This window comes from Chiloscyllium plagiosum, chromosome 10 (genome assembly GCF_004010195.1).
Source record: "Chiloscyllium plagiosum isolate BGI_BamShark_2017 chromosome 10, ASM401019v2, whole genome shotgun sequence".
NCBI classification, from domain to species: Eukaryota; Metazoa; Chordata; class Chondrichthyes; order Orectolobiformes; family Hemiscylliidae; genus Chiloscyllium; species Chiloscyllium plagiosum.
In genome coordinates this window covers 79,432,990-79,459,502 of record NC_057719.1, presented here as the reverse complement: position 1 = coordinate 79,459,502, position 26,513 = coordinate 79,432,990, and the positions used below count along the sequence as shown (strand labels likewise).

Genomic DNA, 26,513 nt, shown 5'->3' with positions numbered 1-26,513 from the left:
ACGTTGACGGTGGGTCTGGGATGGAAAGGTCGGAGGGGTGGACAACAGTGGAATGGTGAGATGTTAACTGGGCAACGGGAAGGTACACTAACGCTGTTCAAAGGCTGATAGAATCTGCGGTAACAGTGGAACCAGTGGAAATGGGGGCAAAATGCCAATGGGTATTGCACTGAAAGGTAACACTGCCATATTGGGACGGTGAAATGGGGGCATTGGCTGCAATACTGGGCCAGTACAAGGTGAGATGGGGCACTTGGGCAATTGTATAGACTGGCAACACTTGGGTAGTGGGAGATGGGTAACGGTAGTGGATTTGATTGCATGGGAATGGGACAACACTGGGAGGTTGAGATGATGCCAAGGCAGCAAGGTGGGTGATGAAGGGGTGTGATAAGGAACTAATGCTGGGACAGAGATGGTAGTTGGGGTGGGGGAATAATGTCATGTCATTTGTGAGTTGGGGAAATAATTATTGGAGCAATACTGGTGCAGTGGGGATAAGGTTACATTTTCTCTCTCCATTCTGATGTTGTGCTCTGACAGTGTACACACTTTCTTTCTGTAGTTCCTGACTGAGCTGACTCGGCTTTTCCAGAAATGCCGAACCACTGGAAGTATATACCTCACCATGAAGAAATGTGAGTCTTGGTACATTCCTGGTTTATTTTTTTTTCGACACCGCGTGCACCTTCTCCAAGGACACCCGGGCCCTAACGTATCTCCGTTTCTTTTTTTTTCTTTTTTTCTTCTTTTTTTGTTTTTTTTTAAAAACCCCTACACTACCACCTAAGTGCGGTAGTGCTTATTTTTTCCCCAGCACCCATGGTGTGTGTGTGTGCAGGTGTGAGTCACAGTGAGAGACACAAGGTGCACAAATCTTTATTCAATTTCCACCACCAGGAAGATAGGAAAACACCCGGGTGGCCAGTGACAAACACTGCCCTTCACATCAGAGGGCAGTGCTGTGTACATTCCTGGTTTATTTTGTATTGTGGGCGTTTGAGACAATTCAGCATAATTTGAATATTAATTTTGTTCAGTTTGTTCATTTTGCTGATGGTGGGCTTTAACTGGGAATTCAGCTGTGCCCCTGTAAATAACCACGCCCCCAATCTGGTTCTGGGGTTTTGAGATGTTTTCTTATAGAGTCTAACTTTGTAAAAAAATGCTAATGGTGTATTTACAAATTGGTGCAAGTTATATCCTTTAATTAGCTCTATGGAATAGATCATTCAGCCCTTCAATCCTACTCCACCATTCACTTGAGCTCCTGGCTGATCAGTACGTGCACTGTTTCCCTTTTGATACACTTGTGTAATTAATTTCTGCAAATGTAATTAATATTTGCATCACACAAGTGCCATTCCTGCATCATCTTGAACAAGAGACAACGTAACCAAATTAATAAAACAAAGAACTGTGGATGCTGGAAATCTAAATCACAGAAAGAAATTACTAGAGAAACCCAGCAGGTCTGGCAGCATCTGTGGAGAGAAAGCAGTTAACGTTTTGAGTTCAGTGATCCCTCTTTAGAATTGATAGTAACTAGGAAAAACCTGCTGTATATGCTGAAGAAAGATGTGTGGAGGTGTACAGGTTGACGGAAATGGAGCTGAGAGAGAGAATGACAGTCACAGAGACCAAGGAATGAATGATAGTAAGCTAGGAAGCAAGAAAATCTAATACATAGGAACCTTCATTATCCAAAGGACACGGACGGGGATTATTTTGTTCGATTAACCGAATGCCAAGTAACATAGTGTAGCCAAGCATCGGGACCTTGTGATCTTGTTTGGATAATCCGAAATTCAGATAATCGAATGTCAGATAATCAAGGTTCCTCTGTAATGGGGACCGTAAGTAGGTGAAAATGCTACAGTGCTGAAAACAACTCCTGTCATGACCGGACCTAGGGTAGGGGGGTGAGTATAGGTCATACAAGGTTTTCAAGTTTTAAATTGTTGATATTGAGTCCTGAAGGCTGTCTAGTTCCCAAGTGGAAAATGAGATACTGTTCTTCCAGCTTACACTGAGCCTCACTGGAGCACTGCAGCAGGCCTGAGATAGACATGTTTCTCAGGGATCATGGTGATTCCTGGTAATGGCAAGCAACTGGAAGCTCGGTCATTTTCTGAGCAGAGAAATCTAACCATGTCCCTTTCAACATTCAATAGCGTTACTATTGCTACCCTTCGTATAAAAATGCGTGCTGATTTTTCTTCTGAACCATTTAGCTCTTCCTTCTGGATTGTACTCCTTTGTTCTGGATTTCTAATTGGTGTTGTGACTGCACAGGGCAGCACATTATTCATGAAGTTGGAGCCGAGCCCTTGTGAATGAGATCCTAAATTGGAGCAGAATTCAGCAGCTTGAGCCTACTCAACTATTCAGTTAGATTGAAAGCTCATCTGATTATTGCCCTAACTTCACCTTCCTGCCTGACATGTTGATCCCTCTGTCGAGGAAAAATATGTCTGGCTCAGTTTTGGAAAAACACAATGACCCTGGTATAGAGAATCCTGAACGGTAATGGCTGTCTAAGACAAAAGTCATTCTCTATCTTTCTTTCTCTCTGTCTGTCTGTGTGTCTCCTTCCCTCACTCTCCCCTCCCTCACTCCTCAACCTTTCCTCATCGAACAGCTCCTACTTCCCAGGAATCAGCTGAGACAACCTTCTCCGAATTGCATCCAATTGGATTATACCCTTCCTTAAGTAAGGAGACCAAATTGTGAGTGCAGTCATACCAACGCCCTATACTGTAATGGTAAATCCTCCCCATTTTAACACTTGGTCACTCTTAGAATAAAGACCAACATTCCATTTCCATTCGTGAGTTTGTCAAAGATTTGTAGCTCAGGTTGAGGGGTCTGCATGTATGTTTGCTCGCTGAGCTGGAAGGTTTGTTTTCAGATATTTCGTCACCATACTAGGTAACATTGTCAGTGTGCCTCCGGTGAAGCTCCAGTGCTTCACTGATGACGTTACCTAATATGGTGACGAAACGTCTGAAAACAAACCTTCCAGCTCAGTGAGCTAACTTATATCCATTCCATTTCCAGTCCAATTACGCACTGTAATTTTATTGATCTGTTTGCAAGATTCCTCTGTACCATAAGCTTCTGCATAATGGATTTCTGCGTTTTCCTAATCTCTCATGTCTGGTTGACTGGCCTATGGTTTTGAGTTTGCTTTCCTTTTTTGCAATTTAGAATTCACTGGAACCTTTTCAGAAACAGGGAGCTAAGCGTCACTGCTAATTGAAAGTGACTAACTCCCATTCATCTCCCTTTCTGATCTATTGCAAATAACAATTGAATTAGTTGTTGCCTAATGTCTTACCTCATTTACCCTGTTATACCTGTGTTGGTTCTCTGAAAGAGCTATCCAATGTTGTCCAACGTCCCCCTCATAATACTGAAATTATTTCCTTTTCATGTATATATCTAGCTCTGAGATCATGGGGAGGGTAGCAGAAAATGACAAAATGTGATGATGGTATAAAGTGAGAAGAGGTATAGTGACAGCAACAAAAAGATGTATCTGGACATTATTGATGATTTATTCTCTGGATGAGGACAGCATATACTGTATTCATGTAAATATATCCACAGGACTGTGAGGGTGATTGCTTCAAGGAATTTGACCCAGCAACAATGAAGGAGCATACTAGATTTTCAGTCCAGGAAGTGACTTGGTTACAGTTTCTTATGGAACCTACTGTGATATTGTCTTTGTCTTTCTGGGTGGTGGAGATCAGTGGTAAGAGAAGTCCTGCTTAAGATGCTGCATGATTAGTTATGGACAGGACACTGGAGTGGGAGAGCAAGGGCAGAGAAGGCTTTTGTGGTCATTGTGTGTGCGCGAGATAGGGGATTCAAAGGTCCATCTCTTTCTGTTCAATCCGCTTTGCTAAAAACAGATGTTTGTGAGAACTTCCTGTCAACATCCTGGCTGCATTGTTTGTGTTACAGGAGTATTGGGGTAGAGCTTGGTTTTGTTTCTTCTTTCAAAAAAAAAACTGAAAGGTACCTTAAATCAAATCTCAAAGTTACGTAAAGGCTTCCAAAGGGTAGGTGTATATATTTCCAGCTGGGGAGGCCACAGTGAGGAGCTGTGCATGTTGGAGAGCCACTGATCAATCCAGTAGGAAATTCAGGAGAAACATGTTTACTTAGTAATGAAAATGTGAAACTTGCCACCACTGAAGTAGTTGAGGTGAATCATAAATGTACTTAAAGGTAAGCTCAGTAAATATGAGGTGAAAGGATTTGCAGGATATGATAAGGTTAAAGCAAAAGGATCGGCAGGAGGCCAGTATGGTGCATAAATACAGACAAAGGACAACTTGGCCCCAAGGGGCTTATTTATTCTGGAAAGCCTAGGTAATTTCCCCGATTCCTAGAGAGCCCGGTTTATCCATCCCTACTATTTGCTGTCCTTCACACAATGGAAGCAGTGATCAAGATCAGAATCTGTAGCTGTGTCTGCTTCTCGATTAATCAGCCTCGTTGCTCTGCAGTACTCTGTCATGCTTTATTAAAATGTAAATGATTTTGACTTGTTTTAGCAACTCTAATTTTTGTAATATACTGAGTAATTTGGTACTTGACATATGTAGAGCAGGCTTGAGAGAGAAAAACAATTTTAGATCTATGATTGCCAAAGCTGTCCACTTAAGCTTGGATTTGTTGCAGTCTAGTAACAGACTGGTTGGTATGATGAGAGAACATTACTATTATGTCTGAGGTCTGTCAGCATGATAGATGAACTAAGTACTGTCTTCCTATCCAGCATTTGAATGAGTAAAAATCAGAAGCGTGCAAAGAAGATTTACCTTCATATATCTGCCCAAGACCAATAACTTGTTTATGTAGCGTCATTAATGCAGTAAAACTGGCCCAAAGCATGTCACAGGAGATGTATAAGTATATTATATTGTCAACTACATGAGTGTCACATGAGATATCAGAGCAGATGACCAACTATTTGGTCAAATAGACATATTGTAAGGAGCCTCCTCAAAGATGGGAGTTCGGGGTCAGCGCCTAAGAAACTGAAGTTAGAGCCACCAATGATGGAGTGATGAAATCAAGGGTGTGGAAGGGAATCAATCTCTGAGAGCCTGAGACATTACAGAGATAGGGAAAGGTATAAATTGGAGTAGGTGAATTGAACAGACTGGGCAGAGGTTAATGTACGCTTTTCTGTAGATGATGGACGGACAAAGCCGGTCCCACGGAAAGGAAACCCTGACACCTTTGACCCTGCTGACAATAAATGTCTACTGAGGGCAACTGATGGGAAGAAGAAGATCAGCACAGTGGTAAGTGAAAGGAGGAGAATAACCACTGAAGTTTAGCTAATTTCTAAATGGGAAAAGGAGGCCACTCAGTCCATCTAGTCTAAAGTGTGGCAAATCTATATCTTAGCTCCATGTACCTACATTTGAATCATATCCCCTGATGAGTTTAAATCTTGCTGACAAGTGAAGCTTTTTGTCTTGAAGTCATCAGTACAAATGCGAGAATGCCAAATTTCAAATAATCTGATCAGTTTATTCTGCGGGTGTTAATTGGTTTGATTGTCTTAGTTATTGCCTTAGTTTGGGTGGCACAGTGGCTCAATGGTTAGCAATGCTGTCTCACAGCGCCAGGGACCCAGGTTTGATTCTAGCCTCTGGTGACTGTGTGGAGTTTGCACATTCTCCCCACGTCTGCGTGGGTTTCCTCCAGGTGCTTTGGTTTTCTCCCACAATCAAAAGATGTGCAGGTTAGGTGGATCGGCTATGCTAAATTGCCCATGGTGTTAGGTGCATTAGTCAGGGGCAATTACAGGTTAGGGGAATGGGCTGGGTGGGTTACTTTTCAGAGGGTTGGTGTGGACATGTTGGGCCGAAGGGCTTGTTTCCACACTGTAGGTATTCTAATCAAATCTAATTGTCGTCTTGAGTTCATTGGCAGTGACGTGTTCTGTGCAAACAAAAAGAATATGATCAACGTGTGTGCTTTTTTTTGATTTCCCTAGGAGCTTGGAGAGCAGACAGTTCCTGCTTTGGCCAGTCAAAATCAACTTGCCAGCTAATCAGAATCTTTTCTCCTGTAGTGTATGTTGTTGTGATCATCTGAATTTTGGAATTCTGCATATTCGAAGGAGTAGGTTATTTAGCTCCTTGAGCCTGCTTTACTGTTTCATAAGTCCACGGCTGGTCTGATTTACCTTCATATATCTGACCTCTACTACTGCAGTCTACCCCTGCCATACCCTTCTACTTTGGAAATCAAAGATCTGACAAACTCTACCTTCAATAACCCAGTTTCCACTGCTCTCTGAGAAAGAGAATTCCACAGACTAATGACCGTCTGGCAGCAATTCTCCTCTTCTGTTGTCTTAAATGGGAGAATTCTTACCTTTAGTCCCTTTTGTAAAGGAAACTGTGTCTGTCTTTTCGGCAATGTTTAAGTTCTGTACTCCCAAGTGACATTTAATGTCCATGTTTTTTAAATTTAAAATACAGATTAGTTCCCAGTATCCACAAACTTTTAGGCAAGAGAGTTTGAGTCTATTCTCTCGGGCTTGCTTTGAACAATGTCGGGAGAATGTTTGTGTGCATGGATGGACGAGACTGAACCTACGTTTAGGTGGTGTTAAAGTGCACCCTCTACATTCAGTATTTAACTCATTACTGTTTATTTCTTTCAGATAAGCTCGAAGGAAGTGAACAGGTTTCAGATGGTAAGTCTATAAACTTACACTGTGCAATGTATGCCATTACAATGAAACTTTTATTGGTGTGAACCCCGAGTACAGCAAACTTTACAGACTAATGTAACTAATGCACTAGCTCTAACAAAGGATGGGAGCCACTGCCGTGGAGGGTTGTCTGTCTCCTCTCGAGTTCTCCTCCTTTAAAGATTTCAAAACTTTGTTGCCCCAGCATCAACAGTCTTTTAAAGAGCACTTCTGATTTCTCCTGCCTTGAGTATGAGAAGTGCTGCCTGTTTTACTCCTGAGCGGCCTCACTTTCACCTTGAGGCAGTGGTTCCCTTATTCTGGATCCCCTCGCTCACCAGTTTGTTAAAATATCAGATCCTGAGGGCACTTGATGTGGTAGATATAGAAAGGATATTTCCCCTTGTTGGAGGATGGACTTTAAAAATAAGGGACCCCCCCCCCCCCCCCCCATTTAAAACAGAGCTGAGGAGAAATTTATTCTGAGGGTCATGGGTCTGTGGAACTCCTCCTCCTCAGAGCAGTAGAGGTAGGATGATGGAATATTTTTAAGGCGAAAGTAGCTTGCCTTCCTGGTTAGTCAAGAATCTAATGGTAGGTAGAGAGTGGAATTGAGTCCACATTCAAATCTGCTCAAGGGTCTGAATGATCTGCTCCCGCCCCTAGTTTGTACCTACCTTTTCTGCTGAACGGCTTAATCATTTTAGTCACGTAAGCATCTAAACCCAAGGAAGTAAGGTTATGCAGCCTGTGCTCATGCTATAATTCTAGTAAATCTGAGCTGCAGCCCCTCAAAGGTCAATACATCCTGCTTCATATGTGGTGTACCTCACTATCTAACTCTGCACTAAAACTATCAACTCAGCTGGCAACACTGGGGCTTGTCAGACCATTTGCAGACAAACACAGCAAGATCTTCATTTCTTTTCACCTTTGCTGGCTCATGCCCAGGGTCAGGATCCCTCCAGGCAGGGATGCGATGAATAGGCTGTCTGCCTGCTCCTGATCAGGCGGTAATCATGGGCGCCTGATCAGGGTGAGATTGTATGCCGGGTGTTTATTTTCCCTTCACATTTTTCATGTTGGTTTACTTGGGAAGGTGAACAATGTGCAGTACAACTGCACACCACTAGATGTCAGTGTGCCCTCTCGGAGATGGGCACAACTACAGAAGTGAATAGAAAAATAAGAAAGGCCAAAGAAACCACAAACCTTTACCTGTTTGTTTTATACTCATTTAGAATAATATAGTAGCAACCTTCCATCCAAATATGAGATGAAATGTTGTCAATTTACATCAGCATTAAACAGCTTGAATTTCGTAGCGTATTTAGAAAGTTTCAAAGTCAGCGATAAAAACAGAAATGTTAAAACAGGTGACCAAAGGTCTGTTGGTAGGTGGTAATATGGATCATCTTCAAAGGAGAACGATGAGGAAGCGAGGAAGTTTAGGGAGGAGATTTAGAACATTACAGTGTAGTACAGGCCCTTCCCTCGATGTTGTACCGACCTGTGAAGCCCATCTAACCTACACCATTCCATTCTCGTCCATATATTTATCCAATGACCATTAGAATGCCCTCAATGTTGGCGAGTCTACTACTATTGCAGGCAGTGTGCTCCTAGCCCCTACTACTTTGAATAAAGAAACTTGTGATTTCAGAACCATCTGTGTTCAGTTTTGGATACTTGTGAGCTGGAGGAGTTGATGACAAGGTAGGGTTGATGCTTGACCAAGTGTCTGAAGTGTTCAGTGAATACAGGGATGATGGGTTAACAGGCTGTGATTCCAGGTTGGATACAGGCAGCAGGAATAAAGGCGGAGGCTTGTCAGGAATGCACTGGAAAGGTCAGGTTTGAAGCAAAGTGAAACATCAATGGCCATATTATTCCCCATCATGCTTTACTATAAAAGAAATACCTAGCTCCTGTTGAGGTCAAACTTTGAACTTAGAGTTTATGGGTGTCTATTAATTACGATCTCTGATTGATCTCATTCACGATGTAGAAGTTTTAAATGTAGCCAGTGAGATCAGATAAACTGCTGGAACAGCCACCTCATGGAGCACTGTTGACCCATTATTGAAAATGATAAATAGGTAAGCAGCAACACCTTCAAGTACACCCTTGCTGGGGGATGCTCTCGCAGGGTTAATTTGCTGCCTATTTCCCATTGCTGATGCAGTGAGGAATTGGAGCTAACACAATTTGTGTTGATTGTAGTGCCTAGACTCTGCGGGTGGCACTTTTGCAGGCACTGGAAAGTTGAGAGTTCAAGTACATTGAATGTAGGAGTTGGGAGGTCATGTTGTATTGGGAGGACATTGGTTAGACCACTTTTGGAATACTGCATTCATTTCTGGTCTCCCTGCTATGGGAAGGATGTTGTGAAACTTGAAATGGTTCAGAAGAGATTTACAAAAGTGTTATCAGGGTTGGAGGGTTTGAGCTACAGGGAGAGGCTGAATAGGCTGGAGATATTTTCCCTGCAGCATTGGAGGCTGAGGGGTTACCTTCTGGAGGTTTATAAAATCATGAGGGCCGTGGATAGAGTGAATAGCCAAGGACCTCTCCCTAGGATGGGGCAGTCCAAAACCAGAGGGCATAGCTTTAAGGTGAGAGGGGAAAGATTTAAAAGAGACCCTAGGGGCAACTTTTTCATGCAGAGAGTGGTGCGTGTGTGCAATGAGCTACTAGAGGCTGGTACAATTACAACATTTCAAGGCATCTGGAGGGGTAATTGAATAGGAAGGGTTTAGAGGGATATGGGCCAAATGCTAGCAAATTGGATTGGATTAATTTAGGATATCTGGTCAGTATGGATGAGTTGGACCAAAAGGTCTGTTTCCGTGCTGTGCATCTTTATGACTCTATAACAGAAGCTACACTGACCCTCCTGCTGAAGTATTATAGAGGAATTGTTAATGTAGCATCTCATGATCAAATGTTAAACTGAGACCCCTCCACTCAATGTTTCTTTATGTCCTGGCTGATATTTATGTTTTGACCAACATCACTGAGGCACCGGATTTGGTCATTGTTGCATTTGGTTTTGGGAGCTTTCTCTGCAGCATTTCCTAGTCAAAAGGTGTAGCACTGAAAAGCACAGCAGGTCAGGCAGCGTCGACGTTTCGAGCATAAGCTCTTCATCAGGAAGAGCTTACCTCCAGAGACCACAGCCAATGAGGTACTACTGGTGTTTAAAAGAATTTGGAACATGGTAAATGTTGTTAGGTAAATGGCAGTCTTCAGTTCTATTCTATTATCGATTTGGTGTAGCTTTGGAAACAACCTTTTAAAAGAATTCCAGATATAAGGCTTACTTGGGAATCAGACCAGAGTTGTCATTGGGTTTGGGGAAACCATCGGTCAAGCCAAATTCATTCTGACTGCTTAGTTTTCTACATCCGTAATGATTTTGTTCAGGTAGAAGGGTTAGATACTGTCTTTTACCTTATGTCGACATTGCCCAGCATAACTCGCCTTAAAGGCTTCTGTTTGAATTCTCTTGGGCTTTTAGGCATACTCAAACCTGCTGCGGGCACACATGGATGGCTTAAAAAAGAAAGACAAGAGAAGCAAAAGTAAGAAGACCAAGGCCACACAGTGACTGAACTGTTGTCATGGCAATGGCGGGCTAGCTTCCATTGAAGGAGACAGCTTTGGCTATTCCCACACCTAAGGCCCGGTTGGCTGCAATCAACTTCAGTTTCTTTGTTTTAGTTTTTGAATAGACATCAATTGCGTGGAGATGTGGAGGAACTGGGAGTGGGGGTGAGAGGAGAGGAAAAGAAACTCGTATTTCTGCAGAGACCTCAGTGGAAATGCATCTTGCCCACAGAAGTGTCTGATAGCTGTATCCGTGGCGGCGAGTCATCTTATTCAGGTTTTGGCTGATTTATTGCAAAGTGTTGCAGGACATGACCCAAAAAAAACAACCGTTGCTAGGATTTTGCAGGTTTTCCACCGGTGCGTCCTGGAAGTTTAGGATATATTTCTCCTGTCTCTTAGAACCAACCACCTTTTTAAAAAAAAACGCTATCAGTGATGTGGACTGGATTTCACTGGATAATTTGACTCCATGACAATTGATAATTTTGTGCCTATGTGCCCATTCAGCTTGACCCTGGCCGCAAACCTGCAATCCTGGTCATTCCAGCAGATGCTGAGGAGATCTCTGCATATTCCGTAATGAGACCAAGCCCTTTGTGAAATGAATCACGGGGGGGTGGGTGTCACTGCCTTTAATGTGAAGACACGATCATCCTCTTCCTTTCCCTGTTTGTCACAAAGAAAACTGATGTTCCACATAGTGTTTACTGAAATCAGAGAAAGATGCATCTTTTGGCCAAACATATGAAAGAGGCAGCAAGATCTATCTTTTACTGATTACTGACCAGCTGGAGCTGATTTTTGTTTCCAACTTGGATTATTTGTTGATTGTTGCAGAGCGGTGTATAAAACTACAATAAATTGCAAAACAAAAAGACTGAATCATTTTTATTACTGAGAGATTATTTTTGGATAATGTGTTCAAGTTGTGGCTCAGTGCATAGCAATCTTAATGCCCCCTCCCCCCCCCCCCCCCCCCCCCCCCGGTTTGAAATGCGAGGTTCTTTGATTCACTGTGCAGAGATTTATGCTCACTGGTGCTTAGTATGATACTGAGGATTGCAATAAGAGAGGAATGCTGTCTTTCCCTGCACCTGCTGAAGTGGACACTGCACCATTCAAGATATTTTCTAATCTACTTGTTCAGAGATATTCTAAAACCTCTCTTGAGGAGGTTGGACTTGAACCAGGGCCTCCTGATCTAGGGGCAGGGACACTATCACTGTGCCACGAGAGGCCCCCTACAGCACTGTACAAAGAGGAGCAGGGGGGGCTAATGTTTCCTCTTTCAGGAAGATGATATTTCCTGCTCCTTATTACTGTCTGTGAGATTGTGCTAAGTGGAAATTGACTATCTTATTTCCTCTATTACAACAATGTTCCTACTTTGTGTATAAAATAAGCAGAACCTGAAGAAATGCAAGTGTTTTCTTACCTGTTAAGTGATCAGGAGATGGAGCAGAAAATTGGATGGGTCCAAAAATAGCCAACTGCATCTGTACTTTTAACATCTGGATGTATTTTAAATTTGCCAGCTTCCTTTTAAAATATACTTTTTTCATGAAATAAGGGTGTTGCAAAACCACATTTCATATCAAAAGTGAAATTTATGAAGGAATTTATTTTTAAAATTTCATTCTTGCTGTTATCTTTTTAAGTCACCTTAAAAGGCAGTTCTCAAAGTCGCCAAACATTCACATCATCTCACTTTGAAAATTACCAAGGAACCAGAGTGAGGGTTCCCAGCTTGCTGTGACCATATTTAGTAACTATCTAGTTTCTAATTGGAGACTCTGGAGATAGTGAGATTCTGAAAAACTCCTTTTAGCAAAGAATAACTTACTATCAGTATGTAACAAAAGCCCCTGTATCTCTCCAGTCAATCTATAAACGTGAACCAGGCAGTATCTTCAACATTAATCAAAAAGCTGCTGGCCTCAGAGGGAAAAGGTAGATATTATCAGCCAATACTTTACATCAACACGTTCACTGAACACAACCTGCAACTATCCATTACACCAACCTACAGAACCGTATTTAGACTCTCCGATGAATTGATTTTCCTGCCCTCCTTGTAACTTAGTTTGGTGTATGTGAGAGGTGGAGTTTTTAATCACGTGGTAACAATATTTGCTTTACTCTTAAAAAGCTTAGAGGAAAGCCATTCGCTAAATTGACAAAATTCCTTTTATTGCAGTAAACTGCAAGGCAAAGAAAGAGGGGAACCATTTCTCCTATTCTCGCCAGGCTGTAACAAAAGTACTTCTGCTGTTTTAGTTTATTGGGGACTGCATGCTCAAGTAGTCACTCTCAGGACATTACAAATTGATTAAATCTGGGATAGTGAAGCAAACAATGAAGGTAAATTGAGTAGATTAACTTGTGTACAAACATGATGATGTACATTTAAGTGTACTGATATGCTGGTATTTAAGCCAACTTCAAAGCCACTCTGTGCATTGAAGGACATAACACAGTGGTCTAGGATGGCAACAGATCTCAAAAGCATTGCAGTTATTGCACTTTCCCTTGACATGTGAATTATCAGACATGAAGTGGGTATTTGAGGACAATCCCAAAAGAGGGATTAGTGTTTAGATTTGGTATTCCAGACCAGATGAAAGCAGAGGGATTGAAATCCATCAGCAGGAGCTCAGTGGAATTATTTACCCCTCAAGTCTAAGGGTTGTGTGTTTGTGCCCCAGTCCAGAGACTGGTACATCAAAATCCAGGCTTTCACTCCAATGCAGATCTGAAGAGCTGCTACATTGTCAGAGTGCCTTCTTGTATATTAAACAGGGACCAAGAGAATTTTCCCCACGTCCCTGCCTTTATATGAGAGAGAGAGAGAGAGCCAATAAAAATATAAAAGATCATTCAATTGTGGTTAGTGAATTTTGGTGTGTGCAAATTAGCTGCTTCAGTTCCTACTTTACCATAGTTACTGATCTTCAAAAGGTCTCTCGTAGGCTGTAAAGAGTTTTGGGTTGTCACGTTATCATGGAGCATGCTGCTGTGATCCAAATTTATCATTCTCATGGTTAACCAGGTATCAGTGCACCTCCCTGACAAAGTACAGTAATTGAGTCATACTTGTGGACAATACCACGTATTCAACTAAAAGGTAGCTACAAAAACAAAATTATTTACTTACAAACATCAGAATTACCTATTTTTTTTTCCAGATGAATAAAAGTTCCCACATCCCAAAGTTAATTGTTCATAAATAATCCAATAAATCAGTTGTTTTAAACTGTCGATCACTGCATGAAGACAGTTCTACAAAATATCTCATGGAATAGGTAATGTTGTCCTTACAGATGTACTGAAGTGGGGAATGGTGAATCAACAGCAATTTTGCATTTACAGCCGGTCTTTAAACTTAGCAAAATGCCCCACATGACAAAAATTAACAAATGAGATTTGGCGCTAGCCAACAAAATGAATCAGCTGACAAACATAGCTTTTGGAGGAGTTTCTTGGAGAGAGTGCAGAGCTAGAGGGGTTTGAGGAGGGAAGTTGAGGGGTGAGGAACTAGCCAGCTGAAGGTGTCAATTGACAATAGCAAAATAAAAACAAAATCAACAAGATGAGAATTGGAGGAATGTTTAGATCTTGACCGTAGGACAGACTGTTACAATAATAGGTGTGAGGCAACAAAGGAATTTGAAAATTAAGGTGTTGCTGCAGTGTGAGGATACAGCCAAGTGAGCACATGGGTGAAATTGAATGTAGCTTGGTGTGATTCAGGACATGGGTAGTAATGTTTTGGCTGAGTTCTGGCTTGTACAGGCCATTGGGTGTGACGTTGTAAGCAGAGTGTTGCAATCATCGAGGCTTCAGCATAAATCTGAATCATCTTCCAATATTTACATTGAGATTGTCCTACACTTCCACTTAACCCTAGTGACAGGTATTGGGTTGTGACTTGCTCAGACTGTGCAATGTCACCATCAAAATTCTGATGCTGTCATTAGTTCATCTACTACTCTCACGGTCACAGAGAGTCTCTATGGTATTGATGTATAGTATAGAACACAAATCTAGGTTCTGTTTGAAAACACACAGAGTCAGCAACCATGACTTGTTTCTGCAAATTACTCTTGGACCGGCACACCACTGGTTTAATCACTTATCTGAAAACACATAGTCCATATGGTCAAGGGTGTGAAATGTTTGACTTACTGCTTTATTGCTCATAATTCCCCTTTGCTGTCCTACTGCCGTTTCCAAACCATATCCGTCTTGTCTCTAATACATGGTTCAAATATTAACTTGCAACTCTTTCCCAATTGTCCATCAACCATTAAGGATTCCGAACGCCATATTTCTGGAAATTTCATCACATGAAATGGATTTGATGGGCTGAGTGGCTTCCTATGGTGAAATTCCTCTCAGTGGTTAGCACTGCTGCCTCTCAGCGCCAGGGACCTGGGTTCGATTCCAGTATCACACGACTGTCTGTGTGGAATTTGCACATTCTCCCAGTGTCTGCGTGGGTTTCCTCCGGGTGCTCCGGTTTCCTCCCACAGTCCAAAGATGTGGGCCAGGTGAATTGGCCATGCTAAAATTAGTGTTAGGTGCATGAGTCAGGTGTAAATGTAGGGGAATGGACCAGGCTGGGTTACTGTTTGGAGGGTCGGTGTGGACTAGTGGGCCGAAGGGCCTGTTTCCATATTGTAGGTAACTTAATCTAATCTTAAAAGTGTTAAGTTATCCACTTTGGTAGAAATGAAATAGAAGGACAGATTATTTCTTAAATGATAAGAGGGTGAGAGTGCATGCATCCAAAAGGTATTTTTTGTTTTTGTTCAAGAGTCACCAAGAGCTAACTGGCAGGTGCAGTTAGGAGGGGAAGTAAGGTTTTAGCCTTCATCAAAGGGGTTTTGAGTACAGAATTAAAGATGTTTTGTTGAAACTATATAGACTGGGTGAGCCGTCGACTGAGTACTGTGTGCAGTTTTGATCTCCTTAGCCATGGAAGAATATATTTGCCATAGGGAAAAAAGGTTCACCAAACTAATCTCTGGAATGGCAGGACTGTTTTATGGAGGGGAGACTGAAGCAATTGGGCCTGTATTCTCTCGCGATTCAGAGAATGAGACGTGACCTCATTGAAACTTAGAAAATTCTTCAACAGGGTGTGACTGAGTAAACGTTTCCCTGGATAGTGAACCTAGATTCAGGCGCATAGTCTCAGAATAAGGGGTAGGACTTTTTAAAATGAAGAAGAATTTCTTCATTGGAAAGGTGGTGAATCTTTGGGGTTCCCTATCCCATTGGCCAAGGAAGCTTAATTATTGGGCATATTCAAGAGAGATTGATAGATTGCAGGAGATTAATTATACCAAAGGATATGGAGATAGTGCAGGGTAGTGGCATGGAAGATGATGATTGGCCACTATTAATTAGAGGCGTAGAGGTGTACAGCACAGAAACAGACCCTTCGGTCCAACTCATCCATGCGGACCAAATATCCTAGCCTAATCTTAGTACCCTTTGCCAGCATTTGGTCCATCTCCCCTCTAAACCCTTCCTATTCGTATACCATCCAGATGCCTTTTAAATGTTGTAATTGTACCAGCCTCCACCACTTCCTCGGGTAGCTCATTCCATACACACACCACCCTTGAATTCCAGTACAGAGTGAATGGGTTGAATGGCCAACTCCTGCTCCTATATTCCTATTATGCTCACTACCAAAGTCTCCCAACCATTTTACTACCCCAAATAGAAAGTGAACACTTGTCATTATTACCCAATTGAATGATCTTCCCAGACTCATGTTCAATTTTCTTTTAGAACCAAGCAACAGAAGCTTTTGGAGATTATTTTTAAAACAGATTTTTAAATTCCTGTATGACTTTTCCTTTTGCTATTAGGTTTACTCGCGGCTTTAGACTGGGGGATTGATATTTAATTCCTAGGGTTTGAGAGCAATCTTGGAGGCTTGAACAATCCATTACTACATCCACTGTATGTGTGAATGTCCTGTAGGTATGTCACACCAGGAATAGGTGACAGAATTTAGGGAAAATCAGTGGGACAGTGGTACCTCTGGATGATAATCCAGAATGATATTGCGGGTTCAAATCTCACCATGGCAGATGAATTCAATGAAATTTGAAATTAGTCAATGTAAGCATTGCTGGTTGGCTTAAAAATTCATCTGGTTCAGTAATACCCCGTGGGGAAAGGAGGTTTGCCATCCTTATCCGGTTTGGCCAACATGTGACGCCAGTCCCACTAGCAAAATGGTTGACTCATAACAGCCAATCAGTTCAATGGCAACTAAGGGATGGTCAACAAATGCTGCTCTAGCCCAAGCAGTCCCTACAACCCAAGTTTTAAAAACATTGTGTTGGATTGCTCAGCTCTCAACTCTGGGTAGGTCCAAGAGATTCAACCAGACCACCATATCTTGTTGGTGTTAACAGGACATCCCTGGATTAAGGAGTGTGTGATAACACTTTTGATACAAATACAAAATCACATCGCAACCACAATGAATATTCCTCCCCTCCATACTGTGGATTATATTTTTGACAAATCATTCTCCCTTTTCCTCTCCTGTAAGTATCAGTTTCTGCCATACATCATTCCTCAGCAGGGAGCCCACACAGTCAATATCTAAAGATGGATTCAGGGTAGACAAATGAGGGCCATCACAGCTGCAACTGTGCTCTCCTCATCCATATAGAGTCATAGAGATGTACAGCGTGGAAACAGACCCTTCGGTCCAACACGTCCATCCCGACCAGATACCCCAACCCAATCTAGTCCCACCTGCCAGCACTTGGCCCATATCCCTCCAAACCCTTCCTATTCATAAACCCATCCAAACGCCTCTTAAATGTTGCAATTGTATTAGCCTCCACCACTTCTTCTGGCAGCTCATTCCACCCTCTGTGTGAAAAAGTTGCCCCGTAGGTCTCTTTTATATCTTTCCCCTCTCACCCTAAACCTATGCCCTCTATTTCTGGACTCCCTGACCCCATGGAAAATAGTTTGTCTATTTATCTTATCCATGCCTCTCAATTTTGTAAACCTTGATAAGGTCACCCCTCAGCCTCAGAGGCTCCAGGGAAAACAGCCTCACCCTGTTCAGCCTCTCCCTATGGCTCAAATCCTCCAACCCTGGCAACATCCTTGTAAATCTTTTCTGAACCCTTTCAAGTTTCACAACATCTTTCCGATGGGAAGGAGACCAGAATTGCACACAATACTCTCACTTTTCCAACATCTCATTACTCAGGAGTGACAATCAAGTCCGATTTCTGTCCTTCCCAACTTTCTGGTCACCTCAAGGATTACTGTGGCATCTATGCAGCTCTCAGGGGGGAAAAGGGACTTTAAGTGTCAATTGATTTACCTGCACCCCTTTCAAATTCAACCAATGCGACCAATTAATTTGCAATCTCTTTCGCTTATTTACAAGCAACACAGTTCAAAATGGTCACACTTAAATACGAATTGATACATTTATTTAAAACTATGTCAATAGATATTGTGGCCATTGTGGAGATGTTATAGTTTTTGCCAAAAGCACAGTGGTTATGTCAAGGTATCCAATGAGCAAGCAAGAGGTCAACACAACCATCTTAAGAGGCCCCGGCATGGCAGAATCAAGTGACAACCAAACATCTGAATCTTTCATACAGGTTCTCCAGGACAGTAAGAGGGACAGTGAGATTGAAGCTAGTAGTCTCATACAATCTACACATGTTGCCACAATATAGTGCCAGGCAACCTCCAGTGCTCACACCTGAGAGCCTCAACAGGTGACCACCAGGCCCCACCAACTTACAGTCACATCAGATGTAGAACCGGACTGAAAAACCTTGGCATTTCCAAACTTTGTAGGTATCGGCTGTGGCTCAGTAGCACTCTTACCCCTAGTCATTGGATCAAATCCCACTCCAGAGGCTGGACCGCAAAATGCAGACAGTCTCTCCCAATGCAACCTGAGAGAGTGGCACATTGTCAGAGATGTTGTACTTAAGAAATATTGTGCTTCAGTCTACCCTCTGTGGCCTTGGAAGATCTAACATCATTATTCAAGGAAAGTGGGTTCTCCCTGGTGTCTTGGTGAATATAAATCAATCAGCTTCATGATTATCTGATCATTATCATGTTGCTGGATGTGGGATCCTGCTTTTTTTCTCACAATTACAGCTGACTGGAATGATAATAAAAACTGGTTGACTGTAAGCCTCCAGTAGGTGTCAACAAACCAATTTAAATGCAAGGCCTGTCTTTTCTTCCCCCGCCAACTTTAAATTGCTTGGATAAATATCCCTTAATTATTAACCCAGCCCAGTTTCTCTCCTCAACCGTAAGGCTATATTGGGACATGGGAAAGAGATGGCCTGAACTGAAGTAGCGATGTAGTCAGGTCTAGCTATTTGACAGTGAGGCCAGCACAATTTGGGGTGATCCCTACCCTCAGTTTATAACCTGCCTTTGCTGTCCAAACTGGGCAGAAATCCTAAGCTAGTCTGTATTCTCCAAAGCTTGGACCGTACTGAAACCAGTTAAAACATCCACGCTTGAGATCAGCTAAGCCAACACAGAGTGAGGCATCCAAGCTGAACACTTTGCACAGTACAGCAACCTCAGGGAGGGCTACTCAAGCAGCCTAATCAATGAGTTCACAGGGCACTGAATACTACAAGTCAACAACATGCATTTATGCAGCACTTGTAACATTGTAAAACATTCCACAACTCTCAACTTTTCTCAATGGGGTTATCAAACATAATTTGGCACTGTACACAAAGATATATTAGGACAGGAGATCAAAAGCTTGGTTAGAGAGTTAGGGTTTTAATGGGTGTCTTAAAAAGAGGAAAAGGCAAAAAGGCTTAGGGACAGGAATTCCAGAGTTGAAGGCACAGTTTCCAATTGTGAAGTGATTAACTCCAAAGTTGCGCAAGAGGCATGCAAAGGAAAACAGACATCGCGGAGACTTGCAGGTCAGGAGAGTTTAAAGTAGTAGGGAACAGTGAGGTACCGGAGGAAACTGGATTCTTAAAAACATGGAGAAGTGGGAAAATAGAAAACCCCTTTCTGGAAGAACAGAAGTTGATCAGCATACAGATGGAGGGTCACATATTCATAGAGGTGTCTCAAATTTGAATGGATGGTCATTGTGTGGACTGAAATAGCCAGAAAAGGGAATGTAGCAATTTAAAGAGACAGCTTAACTTAAATTAACATCAGTGGGCACAAAATGAAGATCAGTTCAATTATAAATTTATTGAGGTTTGATAAATAAACTGGCTAAGCACTGAGACACCAGTTACTAGTTTCAGGTTCTAGACATTTCAGTGAAAGTTCTGGGCCCCTTCTCCAAAAACAAAATACCAACCTTGAATAATTTTTTACATCCATTTGACCGGGTACAGTGGTTTGATAGCTAAGAAGCATTTGAGAACAAAGCCAGTGCGAGTTTACCTGGCCGAACTCAGGCTCTGAAACTTGTCTCTCAGGTTCTTCACCAGGCCATGTTGGCCCAGGTCTGTCCTCCTGTGGAGCTGGCTCATCTCCTTTCTGGGTTCTGCCTGTTGTTTGTTCGAGGAGACTTCCTTCTCAGCTCCCACAGAAGCTCGAGTCTTGGTAGTTCCTGGCCTCCAGCTCTTTGCTTCACTCTCTTGCCTGATCTTATACTCCTCTGACTCATGGTAGGCCCTGCACCTTTCCACCACTGCCCGGATGGAGATCTTCTCGTGCGATGTTGGAGACCTGATCTGGACGTAGCCCTCTCCGCTGCCGCTCCTCTCTTTCACGGTCTGCTCGTTCCTATGACTGCTCAGATCGTCCCCATCGCATGACAATTTCTCCATGACGACGACCTGCTGGTCTTGCAGGGTAAACTCTGAGGAAACGTAATGAGCGCCTTCAGCGTCTCTCATAAAGTGACAGTGCTTACAATCCGAACTGGAACTGTGCTCAGTGCACCTGCAGTCCGAAGACGCAGTCCTCGAGCGGGCCGTGTGGTTCCTGAAAGAACCTTCAGGGGTCGCCTGTATAAGGTACTGGATGGAAGAGTCAGAATGCAACTGTTTCCTGGCCCCCATGCTGGAAGTTACCCTCGGCGGCTGAGATTTTGCACCGGATTGGCAGTGGCCAGCTTTGGACTTGTCCTCTCGTTCCGAAGAACCGGTGTGGGACAGTCTGCCTTCCATCATCCCATTGGGCATGGACATACTCTTGGCAACTCGGCTCATTTTGGGGTGGCCACTCTCAGCCATCCTCACAGGGCTCGCTCCGGCTGGCCTCTGCATAGAATTTCTCGCAAACTGAGCGTCCACGGCGGCATACTTGGAGCAGAGTTCCCGAACGTCGGGCCACAGGAAGGTTTCCATTTCAGTCGGGCTCAGGGGGCTCCTAGAATGGGACCTCACTGGGGATGTTAAGTTCGGGCTGACGACAGAACGTCGAGGGGATGGGATCCTGCTGGAAGATGCAAGGGGTGATTGCGAGTCCTTGCTCAGAGGCAGGGCATTGGGCTCCTCCATCAACGGTGCCAATGGCACTTGCTCCTGAATAATGACATGTTCATAGAATGGCAGAGACATTGCCATCTTTGATTGATCTGCTGGGGGAGTGGAAAGAGAAGCAAGTTAGTAAAAAGGATACGTTTTTGCTCACAAACCACTGACTTCTTCAAAATCCTAAGCTTCCATGTACTGAATGGTTTTCAGAGAAGGCGTAGTGGGGATTTACCATGATGTGGGATTTCAATTAGTGGAAATGCTCAAGATGATGGGATTGGACCTGGGAGAGGGGAGGGGAACTGTAATAGAGATGTTTCAAAATTATAAAAGTGTTTTTAATAGATTAAATAAGTAGAAGCTGTTTATACTCGAAGGAGGGTTCAATAATCTGAACACAGACACTTGAAAAGGTCTAGGGGAGATGAGGAAAGGAGGACATAGAATCCCTCTAGTGTGGAAGGAGGCCATTGGGCTCTTCACACTGACCATCTGAAGAGCATCACACCCAGACCCACCCCCCTACCTTATCCTTGTAAGCCTGCATTTCCCATGGCTAACCCACCTAGCTTGCACACTACTTGCAATTTAGCACAGCCAATCCACCTAACCTACACGCCTTTGGACTGTGAGGGGCAACCGGAGCGCCTGGAGGAAACCCACACAGACACAGAGAGAATGTGCTAGCTCTGCACAGACAGTCGCCCGGGGTGGAATTGAACCCAGGACCTTGACGCTGTAAGGCAGCAGTGCTAAACACTGAGCCACCCTTGACAAGTCCAGCAACAATAGTCCAGGTAGGATCAATTAGCCAGCTGACTATTACACACCTTCTGACATTTTTGTATAGTTGATAATGTGGACAAAATTATTCTACTGCAAATGACTGACCCTTGCCAGATTGGCGAGATTTCAGATATCCTTGAATTGTATGGGTTCCAATGCATGCTCACACACAATTGGTAGAAGCAGGTTTTAAGGCGTGTCTAATAGAAGGAGATGGTAGTAGTGAGGTGGCATAGCTTAGGAAGGTGATCCAGAGAAGTAGGTGAAGGTACAGCTGCTAGAACTGATGGAGTCCATATTCAACAGATGGATGGACTTTAGTTTACTCAGCCACAACTCTACTTCCCAAGTCTTGTTCACCCAGTGCTCACTGGTCTACATCAGCTCGGCTCAGCAGTGCCTTAATTTTAAAATCCTCATTAGGGTGTTCAAATCACTTCGTGTTCTCAAACCTGTTGGCTTCATAGTATTACCATGAGACAATAATCCAGGTAAAGTTCAGGGGTCAAACCCGAGCAGGGAGAATGGTGAAATCTGAATTCACAAACTAATCTGGATTGAAGAGTCTCGTGATCACCATGAAGCCATTATCGATTGTCAGAAAAAACCATCAGGTTCACTAATGTCCTTTCGGGACCATCCTTACATGGTCTGGCCTACACGTGACTCCAGACCCACAGCAATGTGGTCTCAATTCCCCTCCAGTCAATTAGGTTGGGCACTAAGTGCTGGCTTAGTCAACTATGCCCACCTCCCATGAATGAATAAAAAACAAATCACCCCATCTCTAAACAATTCCAGCCACACAATCCTCTAGCCTCCTCCAATTTCCATCACTCAAACATTGGCAGCAGTCTTCAACTGCCTCGAGCTAAGCTCTGGAATACCATCCCTAAACATTCGACTACAAAATCTCTCTCTTTAGCCAAGGTTTTGGTCCCTCGGTCTATTATATAAGTTGTTGTTTGCAAATGCATATTTTACTGCTATTTACTGCAGAGATCCTATTTTAATTGTTAGTGTTAATAAAATGAACAGACATGAGGTGTCTACAGACAGTAAGCATGAAAATAATGGAAATGCACCCACCGCCAACAACCTTATCCTTTTTGTCCTTCTGGAGATAAGGCACCTTGGACAGTTCACTCCCCCTTTCTGCCTTGTTGCTCAATTGCTCCTCTTCTATGCACTGGGCTCTCTTTCGGACCACTGGCTTGTTATTCTTAATCCGTTGACTGTATATCCTGGCCAGTTGGTAGACCTTGGTCTTCACCTTCTCCGTCACCTCTCTCAGTAACTCTTCACTCTCGACCCTCGAGCCTGCCTGGGCTATGGTTGCTCTGGTGCCTTGCGCTGGATGGTCCTGCCTCTTAACAGTTAGGTTGGAGCTGGTGTCAGGTGGTTGCGGTGGTGAGGTTTTGCTCTCGGTCTCCGAGCACTTGGCCGGTTGGATGCACAACGGTCCTTGAGCCAATGGAGCAGATGTTAGGACAGACAGCACTTCACCCTCGTGGTTACTGTCACTGCGTTGAGATTCCCCACTCGGCCTTCTTTGTAACCCACTTTCATGAGTGAACCTAGCTGGAGAAGAAAGGGGTGACTCTTCCTTTATGGCACTTAGGTCACTGTCTTCCACAATAACCAATGGCTCGCTGAAATCAAGGCCAAAAATAATTCTGCCGTTGCTGAGCTGTTTTATTTGGCATTGTGCAGGGTGTGCAGCTTCTCTCATCTCAGAGGTACGGTCACAGACCTTGGGCCTCAGCATTGTCTCGTCTCTCTGCTCCGTCCTCTCGCGAGGCTCTGCCGCAGCGTCCGCTACTCTTTCCATCTCTTCCCAGACTTTGACCATGTCCGCAGATGACTGGAATTCACCATCGGTGATTGGGTCCTGGGAAATGGGGGCGGTTTCCCTCGGGAAGTCCAAAGGCAGACCATCTTCCGCAGGATGGTCGTGCTCTGGCTGCTGGGCTTCCGATTCCGGAGAAGGGGAGCGGGAACCTCGTTGGGGTTTGGGATCTGGAAGGTTCAGCAAACCGTGGGGCAGTGGCTCACCACTGGAAGCAGCCAACCGTCTCCTCAGCGTGGCCTCTCGCAAGTCCTCTTCCTTGTTTTGGCTATTCAACTTGGAGACAGAGCTCCTGACTAAGCCTGCCGGGATGTAGGACAGGCTCTCTCGCCGTCTAATGCTGAAGTTGGCATCCTCGTGCTCCGCATTGTCATAGTAACTCTTAATCTTCTCAATGAGCAGGCGGTCCTGGCGGGACAAGGTGGAGTCCCTTCTCCGCGGAATGTTCCGGTCTGCCTCTCCCGGCGCGTCCTCCGGGCTGCTGGGTTTAGGCTCGTCGAGGTGCTTCTCCTGGCCAACGTTGGCTTGACAGACGCTCCCTTGGGAGTCGTCGCTAGGGCTGAAGGCGCCGCTGTTCCATGGTAGTTTGTCCCCGCACTCCAGGCTGCTTTGTCTGCTTGTTATCTTCGGTGTCGGGCAGCCTTGGGAGCGGCCGTCGTCCGCCGCCAAGCTGTTGCGGCGCGATCGGCTGTTGGTGACATGACCGGCGATGAGGCTGGCCTGGCCCAGCACCGATGGCGGGAGAATGCTGCGTGAGCTGCGCTCCTGCTCGTCCTCGTCGGTCGAGTCTTCGCTGCTGAGGTGCTTCGGCTCCTCGCCAGGCTCGCTGAACGAGTATTCCATGGTGGACTCTGCAACACCCCTCCCTGAATCACTGCCTTCCACCTCAGCATCCTCTGTGGATTCATCTGCCCCCTTGGGTTCCTCTGTACTGCACGCCGTCTCTGAGTCAGACTGGATTTCCTCTAGGGCAGAACGGCACGCTTCAGTCACCATCTGTTGGAGGGATATTGGTTCCACATCAGAAGCAACCTGAGAAGTTAATAGAATACGGAGAGGCTGAATAGGTTGTCAATACTACACATTAATAATTGGAGAATGTCCCTTTTAAGAGAGAGTGAGTGATACCAGCAGATATAAATAGATTCACCCAGCCCTCCTCCACTGTACAGGACTCAGGAAGGTTTATGGCTTGGAGATGAGGCTATAAAACTAGCACTAATTCTCCTACTCCCACACGCTCCCTATGTACACACTACGTCATCATCCATTTTTGTCTCTGCGACTCTGTGGAAGAACACAGTGACTAAAGGTCACAAAATTCAGTGGGTACAGGCTGTCATAGACAAACACACACACCATCTGCAGTAAAGGTGAAGATAGAGTTAGTCTCAACAAGCACCTAATGACTTCTGGAAGGCAGGGTTATGATGCATGGGACACAGCCAATATACACCAGCCTGAGGTTAATTGATAGTTGTCTAGATTAATCAATGGTGGATGAGCAGAGTGGAGGAGTTTTATTTCACTGTTTGGCGAGATGAATGGGTGCCTAAGGCTGTTTCTGACCCAAACCCGGATGCTATCTACCCTAAACACAACCAATCCATCCGGTACTAACTCTCACAATCTTCACCCTGTCCAATGCTTCTACAATCTCCACTTTCACTGATATTTTCTTTGACTTCTCTTCCTTATTAAGCAGAAATACTAAGAACTATCACCAGCTTTGTACTGATAAATAGGACATAGAACAGTACAGCATGGGAACAGGCCCTTTGGCCCACGACACTGCGCCGAGTATGACACCAAATCAGACCGACTGCCTCCTCTATACTGCTTTTGGATTTCACCTAATCTCATGTAAGTGATCAGGAAAGGAGAGTGTACAGTCCAGATGTAGGATGTGTGAAGAGAAATGGTTGGGACAAACGTGAGGAGAGATAGAATGGAAGTAGTAATCGGAGGAATCAAGTAGGATATGAGAGTGTGGAAGTCAAACAGAGAGGCTAAATGGAGGTGTGAGAAGTGATAGGTTAGAATGTGTGGAGTGAGCGAGTGACAGCGAGATAATATGACCAACAGGAAGATAAGTAGGTTGGGATATGTTCGAATAGAAGTGTAGTATCAACTGCTCAGCAGCGGTTGATTGAAACCAGAGGTGGCAGTGAAATGGGACCAATGGGAAAAGACCAATTTTCTCCCTGAGTTGGTGCATAGGTAACCACACAGCTTGGAATGTACGACACGCTGAAATAATCAGGCCGCTCCACATGGGCAAAGGAGATGCTCACAAAGGGGTTTGTAGCCCACTCGGTATGAAGGACATTTAGAGGCGATACTGATCACTAACCAGAGGAAACAGATTTAGGATAATCGGCAAAAGCACCAAAGGTGAAATGAGAAGAAGTAGCTTACCACCCCAAGTAGTTATAGTGATCTACATTGCCCTGCCTGAACATGGTGGAAACAGATTCAAAGTGGGGAACTGGATAAATAATTGGAGAGGGATCATTTCAGAACTATGGGGAAAGAGCAGGGAAACAGGACTGAGTGAATAAGATAGAATGGCGGTCAGAGTCCTTTTCCCCAGAGTTGAAATGTCCAATACTAGGAGGCATGTATCTAAGTTGAGAGGGGGAAAGTTCAAAGAAGATGTGAGGGGCATGTTTTTTTTCTACACAGAATATGCTGGAAGTCTGGAATGTGCTTCCAGGAGAGGTGTATAAGGGGCTTTCAGATAAGCACATGAATATGCAAGGAAGGGAGGGATATGGACCAAGGGCAGGCAAAAGGGATTAGTCTAATTTGGTGTCATACTCAGCACAGTGTCGTGGACCAAAGTACCTGTTCCCATGCTGTACAGTTCTATGTTCTATTTATCAGGACAAAGATGGTGATAATTCTTTGTATTTCTGTTTAATAAGCAAGAGAAATCTAACAAAATATCAGTGAAAGTGGAGTTTGCAGAATCATTGGACAGGGTGAAGATTGAGAGATTGTTATTATTGGATGGGTTGGTTGTGTCTAGGGTAGATAA

General features: G+C 43.9%; 2 protein-coding genes across 18 annotated transcripts in view; one reads left to right on the top strand and one right to left on the bottom strand.

The window, feature by feature from the left end:
* Window positions 1-26,513, top strand: part of srp14 (signal recognition particle 14) — a 62,078-nt gene that overhangs the window by 3,588 nt on the left and 31,977 nt on the right. The window contains exons 1-5 of one of the 3 annotated variants that reach the window (XM_043698176.1): window positions 13-239; window positions 566-638; window positions 5,212-5,324; window positions 6,701-6,733; window positions 10,251-11,217. In XM_043698176.1, the coding sequence (XP_043554111.1) occupies window positions 204-239; window positions 566-638; window positions 5,212-5,324; window positions 6,701-6,733; window positions 10,251-10,340 (345 nt within the window). In that variant the 5' untranslated portion in view covers window positions 13-203 and the 3' untranslated portion in view covers window positions 10,341-11,217. Of the gene's footprint in view, window positions 1-6; window positions 240-565; window positions 639-5,211; window positions 5,325-6,700; window positions 6,734-10,250; window positions 11,218-26,513 lie in introns of those variants that run through there. The other 2 variants (XM_043698177.1, XM_043698178.1) reach the window with 2 other exon arrangements.
* Window positions 19,581-26,513, bottom strand: part of LOC122553810 (pleckstrin homology domain-containing family G member 3) — a 195,418-nt gene continuing 188,485 nt past the window's right edge. For 14 of the 15 annotated variants that reach the window (XM_043698173.1, XM_043698160.1, XM_043698174.1 and 11 more), the window contains 2 exons: window positions 22,714-24,505; window positions 19,581-20,942 (listed from right to left, as the gene is read on the bottom strand). In XM_043698173.1, the coding sequence (XP_043554108.1) occupies window positions 19,795-20,942; window positions 22,714-24,505 (2,940 nt within the window). In that variant the 3' untranslated portion in view covers window positions 19,581-19,794. The remainder of the gene's footprint in view (window positions 20,943-22,713; window positions 24,506-26,513) is intronic. The other variant, XM_043698161.1, reaches the window with a different exon arrangement.